This window comes from Pantherophis guttatus, chromosome 18 (genome assembly GCF_059756535.1).
Source record: "Pantherophis guttatus breed Tessera chromosome 18, ASM5975653v1, whole genome shotgun sequence".
Classification (NCBI taxonomy): domain Eukaryota; kingdom Metazoa; phylum Chordata; class Lepidosauria; order Squamata; family Colubridae; genus Pantherophis; species Pantherophis guttatus.
Genome location: NC_142080.1, coordinates 14,807,989 through 14,830,204, shown reverse-complemented (window position 1 = coordinate 14,830,204; position 22,216 = coordinate 14,807,989). Strand labels below are relative to the sequence as shown.

Genomic DNA, 22,216 nt, shown 5'->3' with positions numbered 1-22,216 from the left:
TTCCCCCGCTCCTGGCCGCCAACCCGGAAAAGTTGGGGAACTCTGTTCTAACTGGTCTCTTTTGTCAAGATAGACCGAAAGTTTTGGAAATCTCAAGAGACTTCAGAATGGGGCGCAAAGTGCCATGAATCTAAGAGAGTAGCTTTTTTATTGCAGAATAAAATACAGATAGTCCTCAATTTACAACCATTCATTTAATGACTGAAGTTGCAAAGGCACTGGAAAAAAAGTCACTTGGGACCATTTTTTCACACTTACAACTGTTCGCAGCATCTCCACAGTCACGCAGTCAGAATTTGGATTCTTGGCAACTGACTCACGTTTATGACAGTTGCAACATCCCGGGGGTGGGAGGGTATCAAGAGATCGCCTTTTGCAACCTTCTGACAAGCAAAGTCAATGGGGAAGCCATATTCACTTAACAACTGTGGCAAAAAAAGTCATAAAATGGGGGCAAAACTCACTTAACAAATGTCTCGCTTTGCAGCAGAAACATTGGGCTCAGTTGTGGTTGTAAGTTGAGAACTACCTGTATCCTAAAAGGAGGGCATCAACCCTTTTGGTGGTTGTCGAACGGCATGTCAGGAAACGAGGCCCAGATGAAAACATCGAGTGAAAAGTAATGATGAAACACCCTGAATGGAGTGACTTCCACTGGATGGTTTTTAAAACTCCCCAGCTCATTCAGTGTTGCCAATTGGCAGTAATTTTACAGGTTCCGATAGGGTTGGGTTGTGCCCCCCCCCCATCCTGATGCTAACTTAGCTGAAAAAAATTATAGGCAGCCATCAACTTACAATCACAATTGGAACTAGAATTTCCATCGTAAGTTTGTCCAGTCGTAAGTGGAATCATCACATGAGTTGATCTGATTTTATCTTTACCATTTTTACTGCCGTCGTTAAGCGAATCACATGGTTGAGACTCAGTCCCAAACACCCCCGTTAGCTGAAACGGTGATGCTTCCAGCTTTATTTAGCCAGGAATTAAAATTATAGGAAGCTTCTATCAAGCTGATTTTCACACAAGACCTTCCTGCTTAGAAGAGACACTGTCCCAAACTGGACTTCGTTTTTTCTTGAAGACATTTCGCTTCTCATCTAAGGAGCTTCTTCAGTTCCAGAAGCTTCAGAACTGAAGAACTTTCTCGGATGAGGAGCGAAACCTTTGGGACAACCATGACCTGGATGACTGGAAAACTCCAGAGACTTTTTAGAAGAGCTGCTGTATGGATACTCTCGGTTGAACCCAGTTCGGGGTGCAAAGACCGTGAAAGCATCCATCAATTCAGCAACTCCAGAAGTGCGAAAACCCCGGGAAACATTTCCAGGCCTTTGAAGCCATTTCAGGGGTTTGGGCTCTGCTGAGAGAACCGGCAAAGCTCACCGCATGGGTGCTGGCGGAGGAAGCGACGGACTCATGCCAAGCGCAGCCTCTTCGCCACCCCCTCCCCTCCCCCGACACAGCTGGGTCATCTCTGAATGTGTGCCACAAAAACCCCAGCAACCCACTAGGCCAAGAACTGCAGTTGAGAAAGCAGCAGGCAGCACACACACACACACACACAAACTCACCGAGGACTAAATCTCCTTCCCTCTAAATCAGCATGTTCTGACCCAGCTCCTCCAACACAACCAACCCTCTGCAGTGAACTCAAAGATTCCTTTATTAGGAGCACCAGCAGCCCCGGCAAAAAGTTTCTCTCTCACCGCGGGCTAACAAATCTCTCCAGCAGGGAGAGGAATAGTTGTCTGCCCCGTCTATTCCTCTCCACCCCCTGCCTTTTATCCCCACAGCTAGGGTGGGGCTTTGCTAGCGGTGGCTCTTCTGTCCCAAGGATCGGCCCATAGATTTCCACTGCTCTCCTCTCCTCTGCCTTCTGTGCATCTGCATGTCAGGCACTGGACCCAGCTGTTCCTCCTCTTCCTCATCAGCCACCTCTAAACCTGGGGGCTGCTGACTCTCCATCTGAGGGCTGACAGACGGCCCAGGCTCCACCTCTCTCTGCCTGCGTCTCTCTCTCTCTGCCAATTCCATTATTCCCTCTTCCCCCTGGGAGCTCCCAGGTTGCCTTGAGGCTGACCCTGATTCCCACGCCTCCTCCTCTTCCTCCGATTCGGCTGCTGGAGGGGCCAGCCACCAACAGGCCACAACACAGCATTTCCCAAACTTGGCAACTTCAAATCCCAGAATTCTAATCTACAGCATAATCATTGATGAGAATTTTGGGAGCTGAAGTCCGTCCACCCACCTGGAAATTGCCATGGTTGGGAATTCCCACGCTTAGATTTGCTGAGCATTCTGGGTGCTCACATATCCCTGGGAAGCCAGGCCAGCCAGGGTCCTCTCCAGCAATCTGATTTCAACTCTTCTCTGACACTGTTAAGAGAACACTGTCCTCTCAAGAAGAGCTGGACCCATCCTGGAAACCTCCAGGTGCAACAGATGTCGAAGCCAAAAGGCCTATAGGCTCTGTCTCCACAAGACTGCACCACAGTCTAAGTCTGGGGTTGTTGCTGATCAAAGGAATACAGAGGAGTAGAGGTGGAAGGGACCTTGGAGGTCTTCTAGTCCAACCCCCTGCTCAAGCAGAAGATCCCATGCCATTCTGGACAAATGTTGATCAAAAGGAGATCAACTTCAGAATACCTTCCATCCTCCTTTGACACAGGGACAAAGTTTTCCCACCAGACAAATCCACCCAGCCATCTTACATATCACCCAGGACAGTGGTGTTTATTGTCTGCGTTACCTGGTGTTGTTTCGCAAACTTGGTGATTTTAAGGTCCGTGGATTTCAACTCCCAGAATTCATGCTAGCTGGGGGAATTTTGGGAACTGACATCCACATACATTAAAATGGCCAAGTTTCGGGAAGACTGGTTTAACCAGAATCTCTTCCTGATAGAAAGCTCTATAGTTAACCCTGCAGAAAAAAAGAGAGGTATTTCTAAAAGATCTACCATTTTTCTCTCCCCCTCTAGACTGCCCACCCCCATTTTTTCACTTTTTTTACTCTACATCTGAACTCCAATTTCCTTCTTCACACACACTCCGTCTTTTTAAAATCTGTTTCATCGTGAATTGGAGAGCGGTCATCCTACAATCAGTGAGAAATTTAAGTTTCCTAACATTGAGGGGGCTCACCAACCCCTCCCACAGGGTCAAGAAAGGAAGTTCAGTAAAACTCCAGCCTCTAGCTAATTTGGGAGCCCTGCTATACCCCTGCTGTCAATCTCCCCTCCGGTTTCTCTTTCGCTCCAGTCTCGCTCTGGTTTCACAGCAACTGCAGTTCTTAGCACAGTCCCGCTGCTGGATACCCGCCTTGACCTGAGCAGCTCACCAGAAATATCCCAAACTCGCACAGTCTGGTCCAAACTGGCAGACACGACCAGGTCCTCGGAAGGATGGAACTGGGCACACATCACATAATGGTTATGTCCGGTCAATACGCTAGACAGAAAGGGGAAAAAATGCAGCAATTGGTCCTCTTGAGATTCAAGGCAAACATCATGAATAGAAGAGAACATTTTGTAGTTCAGAATTGAACTGTTGGGTCCTTGGTGTTCTTTGATCTTGGCTGTACTCTTCCAGATGTTTCATTAGCAAAACGAGGAAACATCGCCCATGAAAACCACCAAGCTCAGGGAGCACCAAGGACCTCACATCCTCGGGAGTTCCCTTCAAAGCAGCTGCAGGTCAGAGACCGTACACCTGGTAAGCTCTGGACACTGGAAAGGAGCGTTAGGAAAGCTAAGGTAGTAGAGGCAGTCCTCATTTACTGACTGGTTGCTAAGCAGTCGGTCAACGTTATGACGGATATCTTAAGAGCTACTTATGACCAGGTCCCAGAGTTACAATGGCTGCATCCCACCCCCCTACCCCAGACAGTGATGTGACTGCATTTTGGGAACTTGGCAATTGGCTCACCAGCATCACTCTTTGTTGCTCTTCTCTGCACTCTTTCTAGAATCTCAACAAACGTTTTACATTATGGCAGCCAAGACTGGATGCAATACTCTAGGTGTGGCCTTACCAAGTGGTATTAACACATTTCCACCCTCCCTAGCTGCAGTCCTCACACAACCATTCTGCTGTTTAGGACATGTGATGTGCTGACCAACAACAGCCGGAGGGGGCAAGAGAAACATCCGCGAACCACCTAACAAAAACAATTTTAATTTGGAAATGATTGTTTGGGGCTGAAGTTTACCAAACGCAGGTTCTGGACTGCCAGTTCCACACCCGAATGGTCTGATCATCGGACGCACTGAGGATCCAGGGATATTCCTAGAAAGAAGGGACAGGAGGCAGTTTTCTTTCGGTCAGCAGGCAGGACCACAGCAAGGGAGCCTCCCAGCCTCTGGTGCTTTCTGAAACGCAGCAGCTCAGCTCAGGGAGAAAATGGCATAAACAGGACGGCAGCCTCAACTGGACTCACGTGGTGAAAGAAGGTGGTGCGGATGTAATCCAGGTGCCCCAGCAGAGTGAAGAGACAACGGCGCAGTTTGTAATTCCAGACCTTGAGGAGAAAAGCAGAGACGTGAACAGAGTGAATCCTAGATTGCCGTTTCTTCATTATTTAATTACTGTATTTTTCGGGGTATAAGACATTCCGGAGTATAAGACGCACCTTAGTTTTTGGGGAGGAGAAAAAAAAAATCTGCCTCTGCCTACCACCATTCATTGGTATTCATCTGGCTAGTGTCCTGTCAGTGTGTGAGAGAGTTGAAGGCTGTTGGGAAACTGAAACAGGATTTGCTGTGTGAGCAACAAGGAAGGAGACAGCAAGAAGCCTGGGTGTGGCTTAGCTCTGCAGCTCTGAGTCTGTGCTGAGCTCTAAATTAGTCTGCTGCTCAAAACTGAAACGCCTCTCCTCTGCTTGTGTTTTGCTTGTATTTACTACCATGTTGGAAAACCTGCTTTTGGTATTGTATATTTACCCCATGTGTTACAGTTGCAAGAAAAAGTATGTGAACCCCTTGGGATTACGTGGAGTTTTGCATGAATTGGTAATAAAATGTGCTCTGAACTTCATCTAAGTCACAACAATAGAAAAACACAGTCTGCTTAAAATAATACTACACAAACATTAGATGTTGCCATGGTTTAATTGAACATAACATGTAAACATTCACAGTGCAGGGAGGAAAAAGTATGTGAGTCCCTAGCCTAATGACTTCTCCAAGAGCTAATTGGAGCCAGGAGTGAGCCAACCTTGACTCCAATCAGTGTGAAGATATTGGATGTGTTGCTGACAGCTGTCCTGCCCTTTAAAAACACACACCTGTTTTGGGTTTACTGGTTTCAAGAAGCACTGTCTGATGTGAACCATGCCTCGCAGAAAAGAGCTCTCAGAAGACCTACGATCAAGAATTGTTGACTTGCATGAAGCTGGAAAGGGTTACAAAAGTATCTCCAAAAGCCTTGATGTTCATGTGTCCACAGTAAGACAGACTGTCTACAAATGGAGAAAGTTTAGCACTGTTGCTACTCTCCCTAGGTGTGGTCGTCCTGTAAAAATGACTGCAAGAGCACAGCGCAGAATGCTTCATGAGGTAAAGAAGAATCCTAGAGTGTCAGCTAAAGACCTACAGAAATCTCTGGCCCATGCTAACATTTTTGTTGACACATCTACAATAAGGAAAACATTAAACAAGAATGGAGTACATGGGAGGACACCACGGAGGAAGCCATTGCTGTCCAAAAAAAATATTGCAGCACGTTTGAAGTTTGCAAAAGAGCACCTGGATGTTCCACAGCACTACTGGCAAAATATACTGTGGACAGATGAAACCAAAATTGAGTTGTTTGGGAAGAACACACAATACTATGTGTGGAGAAAAAAAGGCACAGCACACCAACATCAAAACCTCATCCCCACTGTAAAACATGGCGGAGGGAGCATCATGGTTTGGGGCTGCTTTGCTGCCTCAGGGCCTGGACGGATTGTTGTCATTGATGGGAAAATGAATTCCAGAGTTTATCAAGACATTTTGCAGGAAAACGTACGACCATCTGTCCGCCAACTGATGCTCCGCAGAGGATGGGTGATGCAACAGGACAATGACCCAAAGCATACAAGTAATTCAACAAAAAAATGGCTTCAACAGCACAGAATACACCTTCTGGAGTGGCCCAGTCAGAGTCCTGACCTCAACCCGATTGGAATGCTGTGGCATGACCTTAAGAGAGCGATTCACACCAGACATCCCAAGAATATTGCTACACTGAAACAGTTTTGTGAAGAGGAATGGTCCAAAATTACTCCAGATCGTTGTGCAGGTCTGATCTGCAACTACAGGAAACGTTTGGTTGAGGTTATTGCTGCCAAAGGAGGGTCAACCAGTTATTAAGTCCAAAGGTTCACATACTTTTTCCTCCCTGCACTGTGAATGTTTACATGTTATGTTCAATTAAACCATGGCAACATCTAATGTTTGTGTAGTATTATTTTAAGCAGACTGTGTTTTTCTATTGTTGTGACTTAGATGAAGTTCAGAGCACATTTTATGACCAATTCATGCAAAACTCCACGTAATCCCAAGGGGTTCACATACTTTTTCTTGCAACTGTATATTATATATAAAGAGAAGTTATTGAATCCTGCTGAATCAGTTACTTGTGTGTGCTTTCTGGAGGTGATTGCTGCTGCAAACTCTGAGTCCTTGCAGCAAGCAGCAAACAGCAAACAGCCAGGTCAGTTTCAGCACATTGTTGCAGCCTGATTCAGCACAAGCAGCTGATTGGCGGTTGGATCGGCCTCCCAGAATACCCCCAATCAGCTGTTCCAGGCTGCAGCGATGGCCACAGACCATCACTGCCTCTGTGCCTCACGTTTTTGGCTACATTTGGTGTATAAGATGCACCCAAATTTTCATCCTCTTTTAGGGGGGAAAAAGTGTCTCTTATACTCCAAAAAATAATTATAGATATCACATGATTCCACGCAGTCCCTCAAGAAATGTTCTACCTACACTTCCTCCTTACATACCTGTCTCAATCTTTGTGGATACATGTACCGTGTTTTCCCAAAAATAAGACCCTGTCTTATATTTTTTTGAACCCCAAAATAAGTGCTTGCCCTCATTTTCGGGGAGGTCTATATTATTTTGGGGCACATGGAGCAAGATGGGGCTCCTCTTGCCATCTTACCTGATTTCCAGCTCTGTATTTAAATATTTTTGGGGAGGCCTTATTTTCGGGGGGTTATTTTAGCGCATGCGTTCAAAAGCCCAATTGGGCTTATTATCAGGGGATGTCCTATTTTTGGGGAAACAGGGTAGTCCTTGCTTTACGACCACAATTGACCATGAAATTTCCATGGCTAAGCAAAAGAGATTGCTACAGTCAGGTCCAGAAATATTGGGACATCAACACAATTCTAACATCTTTGGCTCTATACACCACCACAATGGAGTTGGAATGAAACAAACACAATGTGCGTTAACTGCAGACTGTCAGCTTTAATTTGAGGGTATGTACATCCAACTCAGGTGAACGGTGTAGGACTTACAGCAGTTTGTATATGTGCCTCCCACTTGTTAAGGGACCAAAAGTAATGGGACAGAATAATAATCATAAATCAAACTTTCCCTTAATACTTGGTTGCAAATCCTTTGCAGTCAATCACAGCCTGAAGTCTGGAACGCATAGACATCACCAGACGCTGGCTTTCATCCCTGGTGATGCTCTGCCAGGCCTCTACTGCAACTGTCTTCAGTTCCTGCTTGTTCTTGGGGCATTTTCCCTTCAGTTTTGTCTTCAGCAAGTGAAATGCATGCTCAATGGGATTCAGGTCAGGTGATTGACTTGGCCATTGCATAACATTCCACTTCTGTCCCTTCAAAAACTCTTTGGTTGCTTTTGCAGTATGCTTTGGGTCATTGTCCATCTGCACTGTGAAGCGCCGTCCAATGAGTTCTGCAGCATTTGGCTGAATGTGAGCAGATAATATTGCCCGAAACACTTCAGAATTCATCCTGCTGCTTTTGTCAGCAGTCACATCATCAATAAATACAAGAGAACCGGTTCCATTGGCAGCCACACATGCCCACGCCATGACACTACCACCACCATACTTCACTGATGAGGTGGTATGCTTAGGATCATGAGCAATTCCTTTCCTTCTCCATACTCTTCTCTTCCCATCCCTCTGGTACAAGTTGATCTTGGTCTCATCTGTCCATAGGATTTTGTTCCAGAACTGTGAAGGCTTTGTTAGATGTTGTTTGGCAAACTCTAATCTGGCCTTTCTGTTTTTGAGGCTCACCAATGGTTTACATCTTGTGGTGAACCCTCTGTATTCACTCTGGTGAAGTCTTCTCGATTGTTGACTTCGACACACATACACCTACCTCCTGGAGAGTGTTCTTGATCTGGCCAACTGTTGTGAAGGGTGTTTTCTTCACCAGGGAAAGAATTCTTCGGTCATCCACCACACTTGTTTTCCGTGGTCTCCCAGGTCTTTTGGTGTTGCTGAGCTCACCGGTGCATTCCTTCTTTTTGAGAATGTTTCAAACAGTCGTTTTGGCCATGCCTAATGTTCTTGCTATCTCTCTGATGGGTTTGTTTTGTTTCTTCAGCCTAATGATGGCTTGCTTCACTGATAGTGACAGCTCTTTGGATCTCATCTTGAGAGTTGACAGCAACAGATTCCAAATGCAAATAGCACACTTGAAATGAACTCCGGGCCTTTTATCTGCACATTGTAATTGGGATATTGAGGGAATATCATGGAACCATGATGGAACAGCTGAGAAGCCAATTGTCCCATTACTTTTGGTCCCTTAACAAGTGGGAGGCACATATACAAACTGCTGTAAGTCCTACACCGTTCACCTGAGTTGGATGTACATACCCTCAAATTAAAGCTGACAGTCTGCAGTTAACGCACATTGTGTTTGTTTCATTCCAACTCCATTGTGGTGGTGTATAGAGCCAAAGATGTTAGAATTGTGTCAATGTCCCAATATTTCTGGACCTGACTGTAAGTGAATTTTACCCTGTTTTACCACCTTTCTTGCCACAGTTGTTAAACGAACCACTGCAGTTAGTAACACCATTATTAAGTGAATCTGGCTTCCTCATTGACTTTGTCAGAAGGTCGCAAAAGGGGATTCTCATGACCCAGGGACACTGCAACCGTCATAAATACGAGCCCGTTGCTAAGCATCTGAATTTTGATCATATGGTTATTGGGATGCAGCAACGGTCATGTGAAAAATGGTCATCTCACTTTTGTCAGTGTCAATGTTAACTTTGAATGGTCACTAAATGAACTGTTATAAACTGAGGATTACCTGTACTCAAGGGAAAGCAGCAGCTGAATTGGTCAACTTAGGGGGTCGATCAGAAATAGCAATAGCCCTTAGACTTATATCCCGCTTCACAGTGTTTCACAGCCCTAAGTGGTTTACAGAGTCAGTCTATTTCCCCCAACAATCTGAGTCCTCATTTTATCCACCTCGGAAGGACGGAAGGCTGAGTCAACCTTGAGCCGGTCAGGATCGAACTGCTGGCAGTCGGCAGACTCAGCCTGCAATCCTGCATTCTAACCACTGCGCCACCACAGCTTCTGTTTCTTCAGGCCACCATCCTGTTTTCTTTCAACCGATTTTTAAAGAATTCTCCATCCCCTCGTAAACCATTCCAACCCCAACAACTGCCCCCACCTAAAATTACCTTGATTTTATAGTCATCCCCTCCAGAGACGAAGAGCGGCTGTTGCTTGTGGAAATCGATCCCCCTGACAGGTCCTAGAAGGCAAACATAAAATACTCAGAGTCACCGAGGAATCAAGGGATGCGATAAAACTTTTCACTGTTTTCTCTATGAAGGGAAAAAATTGCTTAGCTTAATCTTACAATAGTAATATTCTCCCCCTTGTTTTTGTGATCTTGTGATTTTTCTTTTCTTCTGGCATCGTCTTGCTCACTCCTTCTCTCTGCTGAATGAAACTCAATAAAGAAGAATGAAATTCATCTATTACAGGGTCTTCTTTGCTTACAGTAGTTTACTTCTCCAGTTCTGCAGACTCAATCTTGGCCAGACTTGATCCCATCCAATAAGACCCAGCAAGGCAGGCTGATGTCAGCTCCCTATCCTGGGGGGGTGGGGTCATTTATGGGGCCCAAAGAGCAGCCTTCATCTTTAAAATAGCTTGCAAAAAGTTCCTCTTAAAATCAGATTATCTAGCAATAGCACTTACACTTATAAACCGCTTTACAGCCTTCTCTAAGTGGTCCTCATTTTACCCACCTCAGATGGTTGAGTCAACCTTGAGCCTGGTGAGATTCGAACTGCCAAATTGCAAGCAGCAGGCAGCAGTAGCCTGCAGTACTGCACTCTAACCACTGTGCCACCACGGCTCTTAACTATCTACAACTCTATTATGTTATGTTCATTGGGTTCATCAGGTTTTGTATTTGGGATTTTATTTTTGGATGTGTCTGGAGTCACTATGAATTAGATGCCCATATAAATTTCCTTAATTAATGAATTTAGAAGAGCTATTAAATTTGGCTTTTTAACAAAATCTATTATAAACAGAACTCTGGGCTGTGATTAGGTTTTTCATTGGTTCGATCAATTCTGGTTGTCAGTGGTATACCAAAAAAAATAACAAAAAGCTAAAGTATTTATTTATAAAGTATTATTTACTGAAGTTTATATACCGTATTTTTTGGAGTATAAGTCGCACCTTTCCCCCCCCTAAAAGGGGGTGAAAATTTAGGTGCATCTTATACACCGAATGTAGCCCCTCCCACCCAGTGGCCCCCATCCTTTGGCCTCTGCCTCCCAGCAGTTTACCTCTTTGCAAGCAAACAAGAAAAAACAGCTCCTTTCAGCTTCAGCACAGCCTAATTAGCACAAGTTGATTGGATCGGCCTCCCAACTCTCAGCTGTTTTGCTCTCAGCTGTTTTGCGCAGGGCTCTGTAGCTTGCTGCAAAGAGGTAAATTGCTGGAGCAGATTTTTTTTCCTTGTGCTAATCAAGCTATGCTGAAAACGAAAATGAAAGTAAAGCAGGCTGTTTCCTGTTTGCTGGAAGGAGGCAAAAGGAGATTTCTTTTTCTTCTTTTCCTCACTAAAAAAGGTAGGTGTGTCTTATACTTCGAAAAATACGGTACTATTCCAATCCATAAGGAGTCTGGCTTGTGTTCCTTTCTTACACTAAAAAGATTATCAGTAAATTAAAATACAAAAAAAAAAAGAAGAAGAAGAAGAAGAGAGAATTGGAAGCAACGATATTGCTACTGAAAAGCTACTGAAAAAAGAAAATGAGGTCCCCAATAGCAAAACATGCAATGTATTTGTTGCATGGCAAATTTAGGGCAGCCTCTCACGTTTTACAGGCAAGCGGCCCGGCTTACATGCACACAGCCAGTGCTTACCATCATGTTCGTCGAATTTGTCAATGAGGGTGCACATCCGATAGTCCCAGAGCTGGATCACTCCATTGTGCAAACTCGTGAGGATCCAAGGCCTCTTAGGGTGGAAGCTCAGCCCTGAAAACAGAGGTGAAAACAATACTTGTTACTTGGAAGTCGGCTGCTGTCTTTATCTTCCACATGCACGCAGAAAACCTGTACAACATTTAATATAAAGTACGGGTAGTCCTTGACTTATGATCGTAATGGAGCCTTCCCACTAGAGTTGTAATTTGTGATGGTCGCAACGTGGGGTCACATGACTGGACCCATTTTTAATGACCTGTTTTGCAGCAGTGTTGACTTGCTAAGCGGCCGTCGTGATGGTAAAGTGAATCCATTATTTGCAATGGGCCATTTTTGCTGAAAACCAGAAGAAAATGCTGGTTTTGAGCAAAAATATCATAAAAGCATAATTATTGGACCATAATTGTATGCATACAGCTATAAATGCAGGCTGGTTGTCAAGCACCTTCGTAACTCTCTATGTGAGTGGGGGGGGGGAGGTCCTCTGGACATCAGAAACAGGTCAGAAGCACCTTTGGGGGCGGCTCTGTTCTAACTTTGAGGGGTCACTAAATGAGTGATGGTAAGCCAAGGATAAACATACAACTTTTCTATGAAGAAAGAGAAGAAACCTGATGGGAGCAGGAGAGGGGTGCTGCTAGCTTTTTTCAGTAGCTAGCAGCACCTTTGATTAATGATTCTAGTTCTTTGAAATAACAAGCAAGAATGTGACATTCTGATAAGAACTATACTCCAAGATCTGAAGATGGCCAGAGGCAAGATCTGTACGCAACTTTGAACTCTATATAAAGTGACCTGTATATAAAGTGGGTTTTTTTACCTTGTATCCATGGGAGACCTCTCTTATGCATAGATAAAGAGATACTAATCTATCTTTCCAGCTTGGATCCAAAGGAACACCGGGTTAAGAGCCTTGCATCTGTTAATACAGTACTGGCATTTCCTACAATCTGTGCCAAGTCTTGACTGAGGTTGAATTCCCACAACACAGGTCAGGTGGGGAGCAACAGATCTCGTATAGTTTGTGAATCCAGTTATAAGAATTCTTTAACTCTCCATCAGGGCATATTTGTCAACCTGCAAGCTAGGCTTTGCTACATGCCAGTCTGTCATAATCGAAATCACTCGTGCCATCCTGCGAGAGCCACCGACAGTTCCAAGGTCACATCACGGAATGCAACACTATCTTGCCTGCCAAGCCAGGGACTGTTACCAAAACAATCTGTCTGAATGTGATTAACAGCAACAGATAACTAAGGGGGGAGAAATGGAAAAGTGAATCAGATGCTTTTGGGCAGGAACCTTTAGGCTATGCCAGGGGTCAGCAACCTGTGGCTCTGGAGCCACATGTGGCTCTTTGGCCCTCAGCTGTGGCTCCCTGTCAGGTGATCCCACCACTGGCTGGCTCTGCCCCTCGCCTTCCCCTCCCAGTCACTCCTCGCCTGGCCTGAGAAGGTAAGGGCAACAGTGGGGGATGGAGAAGCGGCCAGGGCAGAGACAGGGAGATATAGAGAGGGGGGGGAGAGGGAGGGAGGGGAGACAGAGATATGTCAAAATGATTTTGTGGTTCCTGGTGTTTTTTAACAACTGGTTCTCTGCTCTAATGACTGGCTGGGTAGGCGTAGCTACGGTGTCATGTGACTGGTGGAAGTGAGTGACATCGAGTCGGCCAAACCCACCCAGGTTTTGTGGCTCCCGGTGTTTTCTTTTCTGTGGGAAAGGGGTCCAAATGGCTCTTTGAGTATTTAAGGTTGCAGATCCCTGGGCTATATTGTAACCAATTTGCTTAGTAAAATACACTCTTTGTAGCCATGGCCTCTTGCTAGCTAGGCACGTTGGGACGGCTGACAGTATCTTTGCAAAATTACAGTGTCTTCAGTCTACAGATAAGTTTGATGCCCCAAATCCCCATAACTTTCCACCTACTTTGACACCTGTGGAAGCAGGTGTCAAAGAAGAGCCTTGGTAGTACAGTGGTCTAATGCACCCTGTTATTAAGAACAGCTGCCTGCAATTACTGCAGGTTCGAATCTCGCCAAGGCTCAAGGTTGACTCAGCCTTCCATCCTTTCTAAGGTAGGTTAAATGAGGACCCAGTTTGTGGGGGCAATAAGCTGACTTTGTATAAATATACAAAAGAATGAAGGCTATTGCTTAGCGCATTGTAAGCCGCCCTGAGTCTCTGGAGAAGGGCGGCATATAAATCAAATTAAAAAAAAAAAAGCAGGAACACTTTATTAATTTATTTAATGTTTTTCAATGTTTTAATGGTTGTATAGTTTTGCCATTATAAGCTGCCACATCAGCGGCAATAGACATTGACGAAAATAAAGGTTTTACCATGCTAGGCATTTATTGAATCCATATGCACAAAAGCAACATTTTGGCCTTGGGAAACTCAACCAAGAACGCGGCCTTCTGACTACAAAACCCTCCTCCCACAAAACCTTTCTATGCATGAAGCTTAGGGGTTTCCAATCCTCTGTAAAACCTGCTTTAGATGATTTTGATGCTTTGTTCATTGCTCTGTTGCAGCTAGCCTTCCGGAGCCCTCTGGGGAGGGGAACGGGGAGATTTAACCTGAATAACCCAGTCTTTCTCCAGCTGGGCTCCTTGAAGATGGGTGGACTGCAATTCCCAGAATTCCCCCAGCCAGCTCAGCTGCCTGGAGGATTCTGGGAGTTGTATTCCACCCATCTTAATGCATGCAGGCTGGGGGATTCTGGGAGTTGTAGTCCACCCATTTTAAAGCATGCAGGCTGAGGGATTCTGGGAGTTGTAGTCCACCCATCTTAATGCATGCAGGCTGGGGGATTCTGGGAGTTGTAGTCCACCCTTTTTGCAGCATAGCTGCCTGGAGGATTCTGGGAGTTGTAGTCCACCCATCTTAATGCATGCAGGCTGGGGGATTCTGGGAGTTGTAGTCCACCCATTTTAAAGCATGCAGGCTGGGGGATTCTGGGAGTTGTAGTCCACCCATCTTCAAACCCTGGAATACCCGAAGATAAAAGGAGAGTCCTAATTCAGGGTTCAACGGTCCCTCCCGCAGGGCCCTGATTGGGACCCCCATAGCGGTTTTCCAAGCCAGTGGGAGACCTCCGTCCTAACGCCGCTCAGGCCACCCCTCGGACGCTCGGCCTACCTTTCACGCGGGCTGATTTGGTCTCGAACTTGGTGAGCATCTCCGCAGCGCCCCGTCGCCTCCTCAGCTGCCGCCGCCTCCACGTCACCGCTGCCGGGACGGCTCTCACTCCCCCACTTCCGCTTCCGGCTAGGGACCAGCGACGGGGAAAGAGCGGCGCGGCTCTGCGGCCCCTAGCGGGAGGAGGAGGAGGAAGACCGCCAAGTCGACGCTCTTCTCACGGGAACCGGAAAGAACCGCCGCCCGGGACCATAGAGAAGCGCCCGCCGCCCTAGAGAGCCCGCTCGGAGAGGAAGCGGAAGTTGCCGGCAAGATGGCGGCTGTTGAAGAGGAGGAGGAAGCGGCCCCTTGCAGCGGCCGGAGGATGAAGGCGGCGGCGAGGCTGTGGCTCCTTCGCGGGATCGTCCTGTGCGCCCTGGCGCCCGGTGAGGCGACCCGGGCCTGGTGGGACGGAATGGGGGGCCCCGGAGGGCCGGAACTCTGGGTGGCGGAGCAGTTGCCCTCCGGAGGGGCTGGACTCCAGCTCCCATGATGCACAGCCGGAGCGGTCTGGCTGTTGAACAAGGCAACGAGCGAGGGTCTCTACGGGGTCTGGTTCTAGGGGGCAAACGGTGACTTTGGGCCAGTCCTTCTCTCTCTCTCTCTCTCTCTCTCTCACACACACACACACACACACACACACACACACCCTCGGGCCAGCCTACCTCGCAGGGCTGTTGCGGGTGGGAGGGTATATCACAGGGTTGTTGTTATTGTGGAGAAAGGATGAAACAGTATTCTCTGCAGTAAGTTCACTGCCTTGAGTTACTTATAAACTAATAAAGATGGGATAAAAATAATGGTCTTTAGCAGTGCCCCTCCTCTTCTTTTTTTTTTTTCTTTTTTCTTTTTGGGTCCAGATTTGCTGTTGTATTTGCAAATGGTCTCCTTGCAATATGTGGATTTTTACTAAGTTTATAAACATGGGCTCATTTTTAATATGATTTTTATTATTGTATTATATCCTTTCTTCCCAGGAGTTTACTGTGATGTAATAGGGAGGTGATGATAGTGATTAGAGCCACCTCCATTTCTATTTATCATCATAAGAACCCAGTGGGGGAGAGGAGAGGTTTCCTAGCTTCAGTATCTTAGGGAAGTACTCTATGACCTTGGCAACTTTAAGACTTGTGGACTTCACCTCCCAGAGTTCCTCAGCCAGCTTTGCTCTGGGAGTTGAAATCCACAAGTCTTAAAGTTGCCAAGGTTGGAGACCTTTGCTCTAAAATTCATTTTCTCTTAGGAGGAAGATAAAGGAAAATTGGTTGAGCACAAACTTGTATCTTGGTAACAGACTGAGGTTTAACTTTCTTTTTTTGTAAAGAGATGGCCTTAATACTGTAAGTAGAATGTAAATAGTGAGTCTTAATACTGTACTTAATACTCTAAGTAGAATGTAAATAATGAGGAAAAGGCAGCTGGTGTCAGTTACAACTTGCACAACTTGGGGTATTTGTACTGCACTCAGTTGTTTTGATACATGATTTCTGTCATGGAAGAAATTCCACTCCGATTCAGTTCCAGTTTTATGCCTTCAATCTGGGCAGAATCTCAGAAACCTTCATTGCTCAATTTGGAGCCAGAGAGTTATGAAACGAGGTTTAATGGTTGACTTAAAGCCGAAGTCTCCCTTAGCCAAATGACTGCAACTAATGTATTTATGCTGGTGATACTTTTCTTTACATGACTGTCCTATTTTCCCTTCCACCTCCACCCCGCCTGGACCTTTCCTTCCACCCGTCTCCTTGCTTCAAACTCACTAAGGAATGGAAGTTGGGCCTAGGGCAAGGCATTGGACTTTGCATTCAGCTGCTGTAAATGCTGGCAGTTGAAATCCACCAAGCCTGCATGAACCTTGGTCGATCTGGTCTGCCTTGCCAGCACCAGAGCAGGATATTCCTGTTTTCTAGGCCCTTTTTTTTCTTTTTTCTAAAAAACACAAAAATCCCATTAAATCCATCACTGTTTTTGTACAGGTTCAGGCTGGTGCAATTCTGTGGAGACGAAAATCTACATCCCGCTGAACAGAACAGCCACCTGCGTCCGTCTCCTGAATGCCACTCATCAAATAGGCTGCCAGTGTGAGTGCTATGTTGAAGGAATATTTCTGCGGGGGGGAGGGGGGGGCTCCCAGTCACCCAGACACCCAGATCTAGTAAATAGGCCAGGCAGGTATGGGACACAGATAGGCTACCTGCAGCTCCAAACCCGTTTTGCTGGTCCCCAGAGCCCTCTACGTCAAGGGTCTCCAACCTTGGCATCTTTAAGACTTGTGGACTTCAACTCCCAGAATTCTCCAGCCAACTATGCTATGCTGAGGAACTCTGGGAATTGAAGTCCACAAGTCTTAAAGATGCCAAGGTTGGAGAGCCCTGCTCTACGTCATGCCAACACAGTTCCAAAACACTGAGTCAATGTATGACCTCAGTGCTTCTGTTCTCTTTTTATGACCTTTCTTGCCACAGTTGTGAAGTTGCACAACTGCACTTTACAACTGCAGTTGTTAAGATAGTGAGCCGGTTGTTAAGTGAATCTGGCTTCCCCGTTGACTTTGCTTGTCAAGAAGGTTGCAAAAGGGGATCACGTGACCCCGGGACACTGAGACCGTCATAAATATGAACCAGTTGCCAAACATCTGAATTTTGATCGCGTGACATGGGGGGATACCATGTCACTTTTTTCAGGGATGTTGTAACTTTGTATGGTCGCTAAACAAATACTTTTAAGGCAAGAACCACCTGTAAAATGTTTTGTAGTGAAAATTTGCCGATTTTTAGAAGCGTGTTTGTAGAGGGGTGCAGGAGTGGAGATAGAGAGGTCATCCCTAGAAACGGGTGAAATCCAGCAGGTTCTGACAGGTTCTGGAGAACTGGTAGTGGAAATTTTGAATAGTTCAGAGAACCAGCAAATACCACCTCTGGCTGGCCCCAGAGTGGGGAAGGAATGGAGATTTTGCTGTATCCTTCCCCTGCTACGCCCACCAAGCCACACCCACAGAACCGGTAGTTAAAAAAATTGAACTCCACCACTGCCCTGAAAGTCTTCAAGATACTGTATTGTTTGGGGCTGGACAAAACCAGTCTTTATTTAGTCATTCAGGGGCTCGGAGGGTGATTGGGTTATAGCTGGGACGGTGCCACATCGATAAAAGGGGTGGTACCAACAACCGTGGTTCATTTTCTGGATTTGTATTCAAAAACCAAATGGGTTATTTGCAGACACTAAGGGCAGCTATTTTATCCTTCGCCCCTAAATGGGGACAATTGGCCAAGTTTGGGGAGACTGCCCTGTGGGGCGATACATGAGTACCTTAAGCTTGCAGGACCCTGAAAAGAGGCCTCTCCATCACGAAATGGCTCTGGGTGCTATAGAACTTGTTCTGGAAGGAGGGAGCTGCTAGTTCAGAGGCTGCTGGTTCTGGGTGTGGGGTGTGTTATTTGTTCCCCCCCCCCCCAATGTCCTCGGCCTCTCTTTCCTCACAGCCTCTATGTTCGGAGACACCGGAGTCATCCACGTGGCAGAGAAGGAGTCTGACCTGAAGTGGGTGCTGTCAGATGGCCTCCACTCCCCTTACATGGTACTGCTGGATGGGAAGCTTTTTACAGGGTAAGTGGGAATTTCCCTCTTCCCACCCACAAAAAAACCCACCATTCCGGGAAGAACGAATTTTCTTTTTTTCCCCTGAATCTGCAGCTTCTGCAGAAAACATCTGGCCAGATGCTCTTCTGGTACCCAGTGACCAAACACATCGTTTGACTTCAGCCTCTCAGCCCCAGGAGATACTTGCCAGCTGTAAAGAAAAACATGGCTTCTTATCCCTTGGCACCTGCTGTTTTGGTTGAAGAACTTCTCTTTGTGTTCTTCTACTTTTCCAAGCAGACGCCTGCGATAAATGAATAGAGCTCTCTCCCGATTTCTTAGCTGGGCTCTGCCACGCTTTGGGGTGAATACAAGCCATGAATCTGGGCTTGGCGTCGCTGAATAGTTGAGTTCAGCTGCTGCCCTTTTAGGATGCAGCATACAAGATACAAGTCGTCCTTGCTTTATGCCCACATTTGGGACCAGAATTTCCACTGCTAAGTGAGGCGGTCATGAAGTGAGCCGCATCCAATTTAGCACCTTTTTTGCCACCTTTGTTAAGCAAACCGCTGCGGTTGTTAAGCAGGTCACAAGGTTGTTAAGCGAATCCATTCCCCCCCCCCTTGACTTTGTTGTTGGAAGTCGGCTGGGAAGGTCGCAAGTGGCGATCACGTGACCCCGGGATGCTGCCTTGAATGCCTGCTGATTGCCAAGCGTCCGAATTTTGATCCTGTGACCATGGGGAATGCTATGAAGGTCGTAAGTGTGAGAACTGGGTATACAGGTGGCCCTCGACTTACAACCACAATCAAGCCCAACATTTCTGTTGCTAACAAGACAACCGTCATAAAATATGCACCAGTTGCCGAGCATCCGAATTTGGATTGCGTGACCATGAGGATGCTGCAACGGCCGTTAAGTGTGACAAAACGGTCATAAGTCACATTTTTCAGGGCTCTTCCAACAGTCACTAAACAGGCTGTAAGTCAAGGACTACCTGCGTGGGCACCAATTCTCTCTTTCCAGTCCCTTGAAAACGCTGCTGGGCAAAAGTCAAAGATGGAAAATACACTTGGAAACCTGTGATTTATTCCACATTATGGAAAACAATTCTGCATTGTTATCTTTCATCCCCTTGGTGCTATGGTAGCCGATAAATACAGGCGGTCCTCGAGTTATGACCACAATTGAGTCCAAAATTTCTGTTGTTGAGTGAGACCATTGTTAAGTGAGTTTTGCCCCATTTTACAACTTTTCTCGCCACCGCTGTTAAGTGAATCACTGCCATTGTTAAGTAACACAGTTGTAAAGCGAATCTGGCTTCCCCATTGACTTTGCTTGTCAGAAGGTCGCAAAAGGGGATGCAGTGACCATCATAAATATGAGTCCATCACCAAGTGCCTGAATTCGGATCACGTGGCTGTGGGGGGACACCAAAATTGTAACTGAAAAACGGCCATAGGTCCCTTTTTTCCAGTGCTGTTGTACCTTTGAATAAGTTACACTAAAATGAACTGTTGTAAGTCAAGGACTACATGCAACACTGTCCAGTTATATCTTTTCACAACGTGGTTCTTTTTAACAGGCAGGTGATGGAGAAACTGAAGGGCAGCACTCGGATCGCAGGCGTAGCCGTGGCCGTCTCTGAGACCAGCCCAGCCGAAGGCTTTTCTCCTGGTCTTCAGTGTCCCAATGATGGCTACGGTGAGGAGGAAGCCAGCTTTGGTCTCTCTGGGCCCTTCCAGCTCGCCTCTCAGGTCCTTCCCTGGGTGGGCTCTGGGCTGGCTGACTTCTGATCCAACTCAAGGAGAGCGGTCCCTTAATGACTCTAAATCCTTCTTTAAATGGATTTTCTTTAAATGATACGATTAGATTAGATTAGATTAGATTAGATTAGATTAGATTAGATTAACAGAAGGTACCTCATAGGTCATCTAGTCTAACCCCTGCTCAAGCAGGAGACCCTACACCATTTCTGACAGATGGCAGTCCAATCTCTTCTTGAAAACCTCCAATGATGAAGCTCCCACAACTTCTGAAGGCAACTTCTGTTCCATTGAATATAGAATAACTGAGTTGGAAGGGATCTGGGAGGTCATCTAGTCCACCCCCACACACACACACACACACCATTTCTGAGACATGGCAGTTCATCTCTCCAGTGAAGCTCCCAGAACTTCCGAAGGCAGCTTTTCTTCCATGGGTTGATCTCACTGTCAGAAAATTCCTCCTTATTTCCAGGTTAAATCTCTCCTTGTTCAGTTTCCATCCATTATTCCTTGTCTGGCCTTCAGGTGTCTTGGAAAATAGCTTGACCACCTTCCTCCTCTCTGGGGCAGCCCCTCAAATACTGGAAGATGCTCTCCTGTCTCCCCTGGTCCTTCTCTTCACTGGACTAGCCAGGCCCAGTTCCTGCAACCGTTCATCGTATGTTTTAGCCTCCAGCCCCCTCATCATCCTGGTTGCTCTTCTCTGCACTCTTTCTAGAGTCTCAACCTCTTTTTTATAGTGTGGTGACCAAAACTGGATGCAGGACTCTAGGTGTGGCCTTACTAGGGCTTTATAGAGTGGTATTATGACCTCCCTTGATCTTGATTGTATCCCTCAGTTAATGCAATTTAGGATTGCATTGGCTTTTTTGGCTGCCGCTGCACACGGCTGGCTCCTATTTAGCTGATTGCCCACTAAGACTCCCAAGATCCCTCTCACAGTCACTGGTCTGAAGCCTGGTTTCACCCAGTCTGTATGTGCACTTTAGGTTTTTCTTGCCTAAGTGTAGGACTTTACTTTTCTCTACATTGAATTTCATTTTCTTAGGTAGGGCCCAGTGTTCATGAACTTCAGCTCCCAGAATTCCCCAGCCATCAGGGCTGGCTGAGGAATTCTGGGAATTGAAGTCCACAGGTCTTAAAATTGCCAGGGTTGCCTGATTTAGAGAAAAGCAGACCCCCAGCTTCGTTTCTACCTGGAAACTGCTTCCTGGACTTTGTGCTCCAGAATTGGGGGGGGGGATTTGTCTTTGGGTTTTACTGTTAATCTGCTTTTATAGAAATGGCCGGTCTTCTTTAAGCTGGGAAAGTAAAAGCCTATAATTCTATTCTGCATTTTACTGTGCTGAAAAACACTTGGAAGTCGATGCTTTACTTCTTCCCATTTCTCTCTCCTTCCTTTCGCCACTTTCCTATTATTTTCATTGGCGTTTTATATTCTTAAACTGAGAAAGTGAGAAAGGTCCTTCTTTTGCAGAGATTTGGGCTGAAAAAGTGTTGCTGCTGCTAAGAGGAATCGAACCCATTCAGAAACCCTTGGGGGGATTTCTTTTAAGACCGTGTCCATTTGTCCTCGTGTTGTTTGGAGGGCTGCGGAGGTTTAGGATGCCAGAAGAGGCTCAGGGATGCGTGAGGAAGCCTGGTGGGCAAGTGTCAGGCAGTTGGGAATGTGAGCCTGGGAAAAAAAGACAGAAAACAACAAGGGGGCTCTTGTTCTCCCTCTGCTGTGAAAGGCCACAAACAGCGCCATTGTTAAGGCACATGATGTTGGTGTTGCATGTAGGAATAGAGTCACACTAATTTGGAGGAATGTTAAGGACACCACAGGAAAGTATCCCAGCTATAGAAGACACAGCATGATTCACAATATTTCCTTCCTCCCTCCGTCTCTTTCTCCTTCCTTCCTTCCTTCCTTCCTTCCTTCCTTCCTTCCTTCCTTCTCTCCCTCCCTCCCCCTTTCCATCCTCCTTCCCTGTCACTTTCTCCTTCCTTTCCTCTTCTCCTTCCTTTCTCCCTATCTCTCCTCCCTCCCCTTTCCTTCCTCTTTTCCTTCCTTTCTGTCTTTCTCCTTCCTTTTTCTTTCTCTCCCTTCCTTCCCTCCCTCCGTCTTTCTCCTTCCTTCCCTTATTCCCTCCCCCTTTCCATCCTCCCTGTCCCTTCCTTCCTTCCTCCATCTTTCTCCTTTTTCTTTCTCTCTTTCTCTTCCTTCCCTCCCTCCCTTCCCCTGTTAT

The 22,216-nt window shown here is 46.3% G+C and overlaps 2 protein-coding genes across 3 annotated transcripts in view; one reads left to right on the top strand and one right to left on the bottom strand.

The window, feature by feature from the left end:
* COPA (coat protein complex I subunit alpha) overlaps positions 1-14,870 on the bottom strand; it is a 53,966-nt gene extending 39,096 nt beyond the window's left edge. Inside the window, exons 1-6 of the mRNA XM_034426328.3 lie at positions 14,599-14,870; positions 11,395-11,508; positions 9,684-9,757; positions 4,441-4,521; positions 4,213-4,289; positions 3,343-3,452 (exon numbers count right to left, since the gene is read on the bottom strand). Coding sequence (XP_034282219.1) covers positions 3,343-3,452; positions 4,213-4,289; positions 4,441-4,521; positions 9,684-9,757; positions 11,395-11,508; positions 14,599-14,638 — 496 coding nt within the window. The 5' untranslated portion in view covers positions 14,639-14,870. The remainder of the gene's footprint in view (positions 1-3,342; positions 3,453-4,212; positions 4,290-4,440; positions 4,522-9,683; positions 9,758-11,394; positions 11,509-14,598) is intronic.
* The window catches only part of NCSTN (nicastrin), a 37,466-nt gene continuing 29,934 nt past the window's right edge, over positions 14,685-22,216 (top strand). Inside the window, exons 1-4 of one of the 2 annotated variants that reach the window (XM_034426329.3) lie at positions 14,685-15,023; positions 16,614-16,718; positions 18,120-18,243; positions 19,802-19,920. In XM_034426329.3, coding sequence (XP_034282220.1) covers positions 14,912-15,023; positions 16,614-16,718; positions 18,120-18,243; positions 19,802-19,920 — 460 coding nt within the window. In that variant the 5' untranslated portion in view covers positions 14,685-14,911. The remainder of the gene's footprint in view (positions 15,024-16,613; positions 16,719-18,119; positions 18,244-19,801; positions 19,921-22,216) is intronic. The other variant, XM_087881149.1, reaches the window with a different exon arrangement.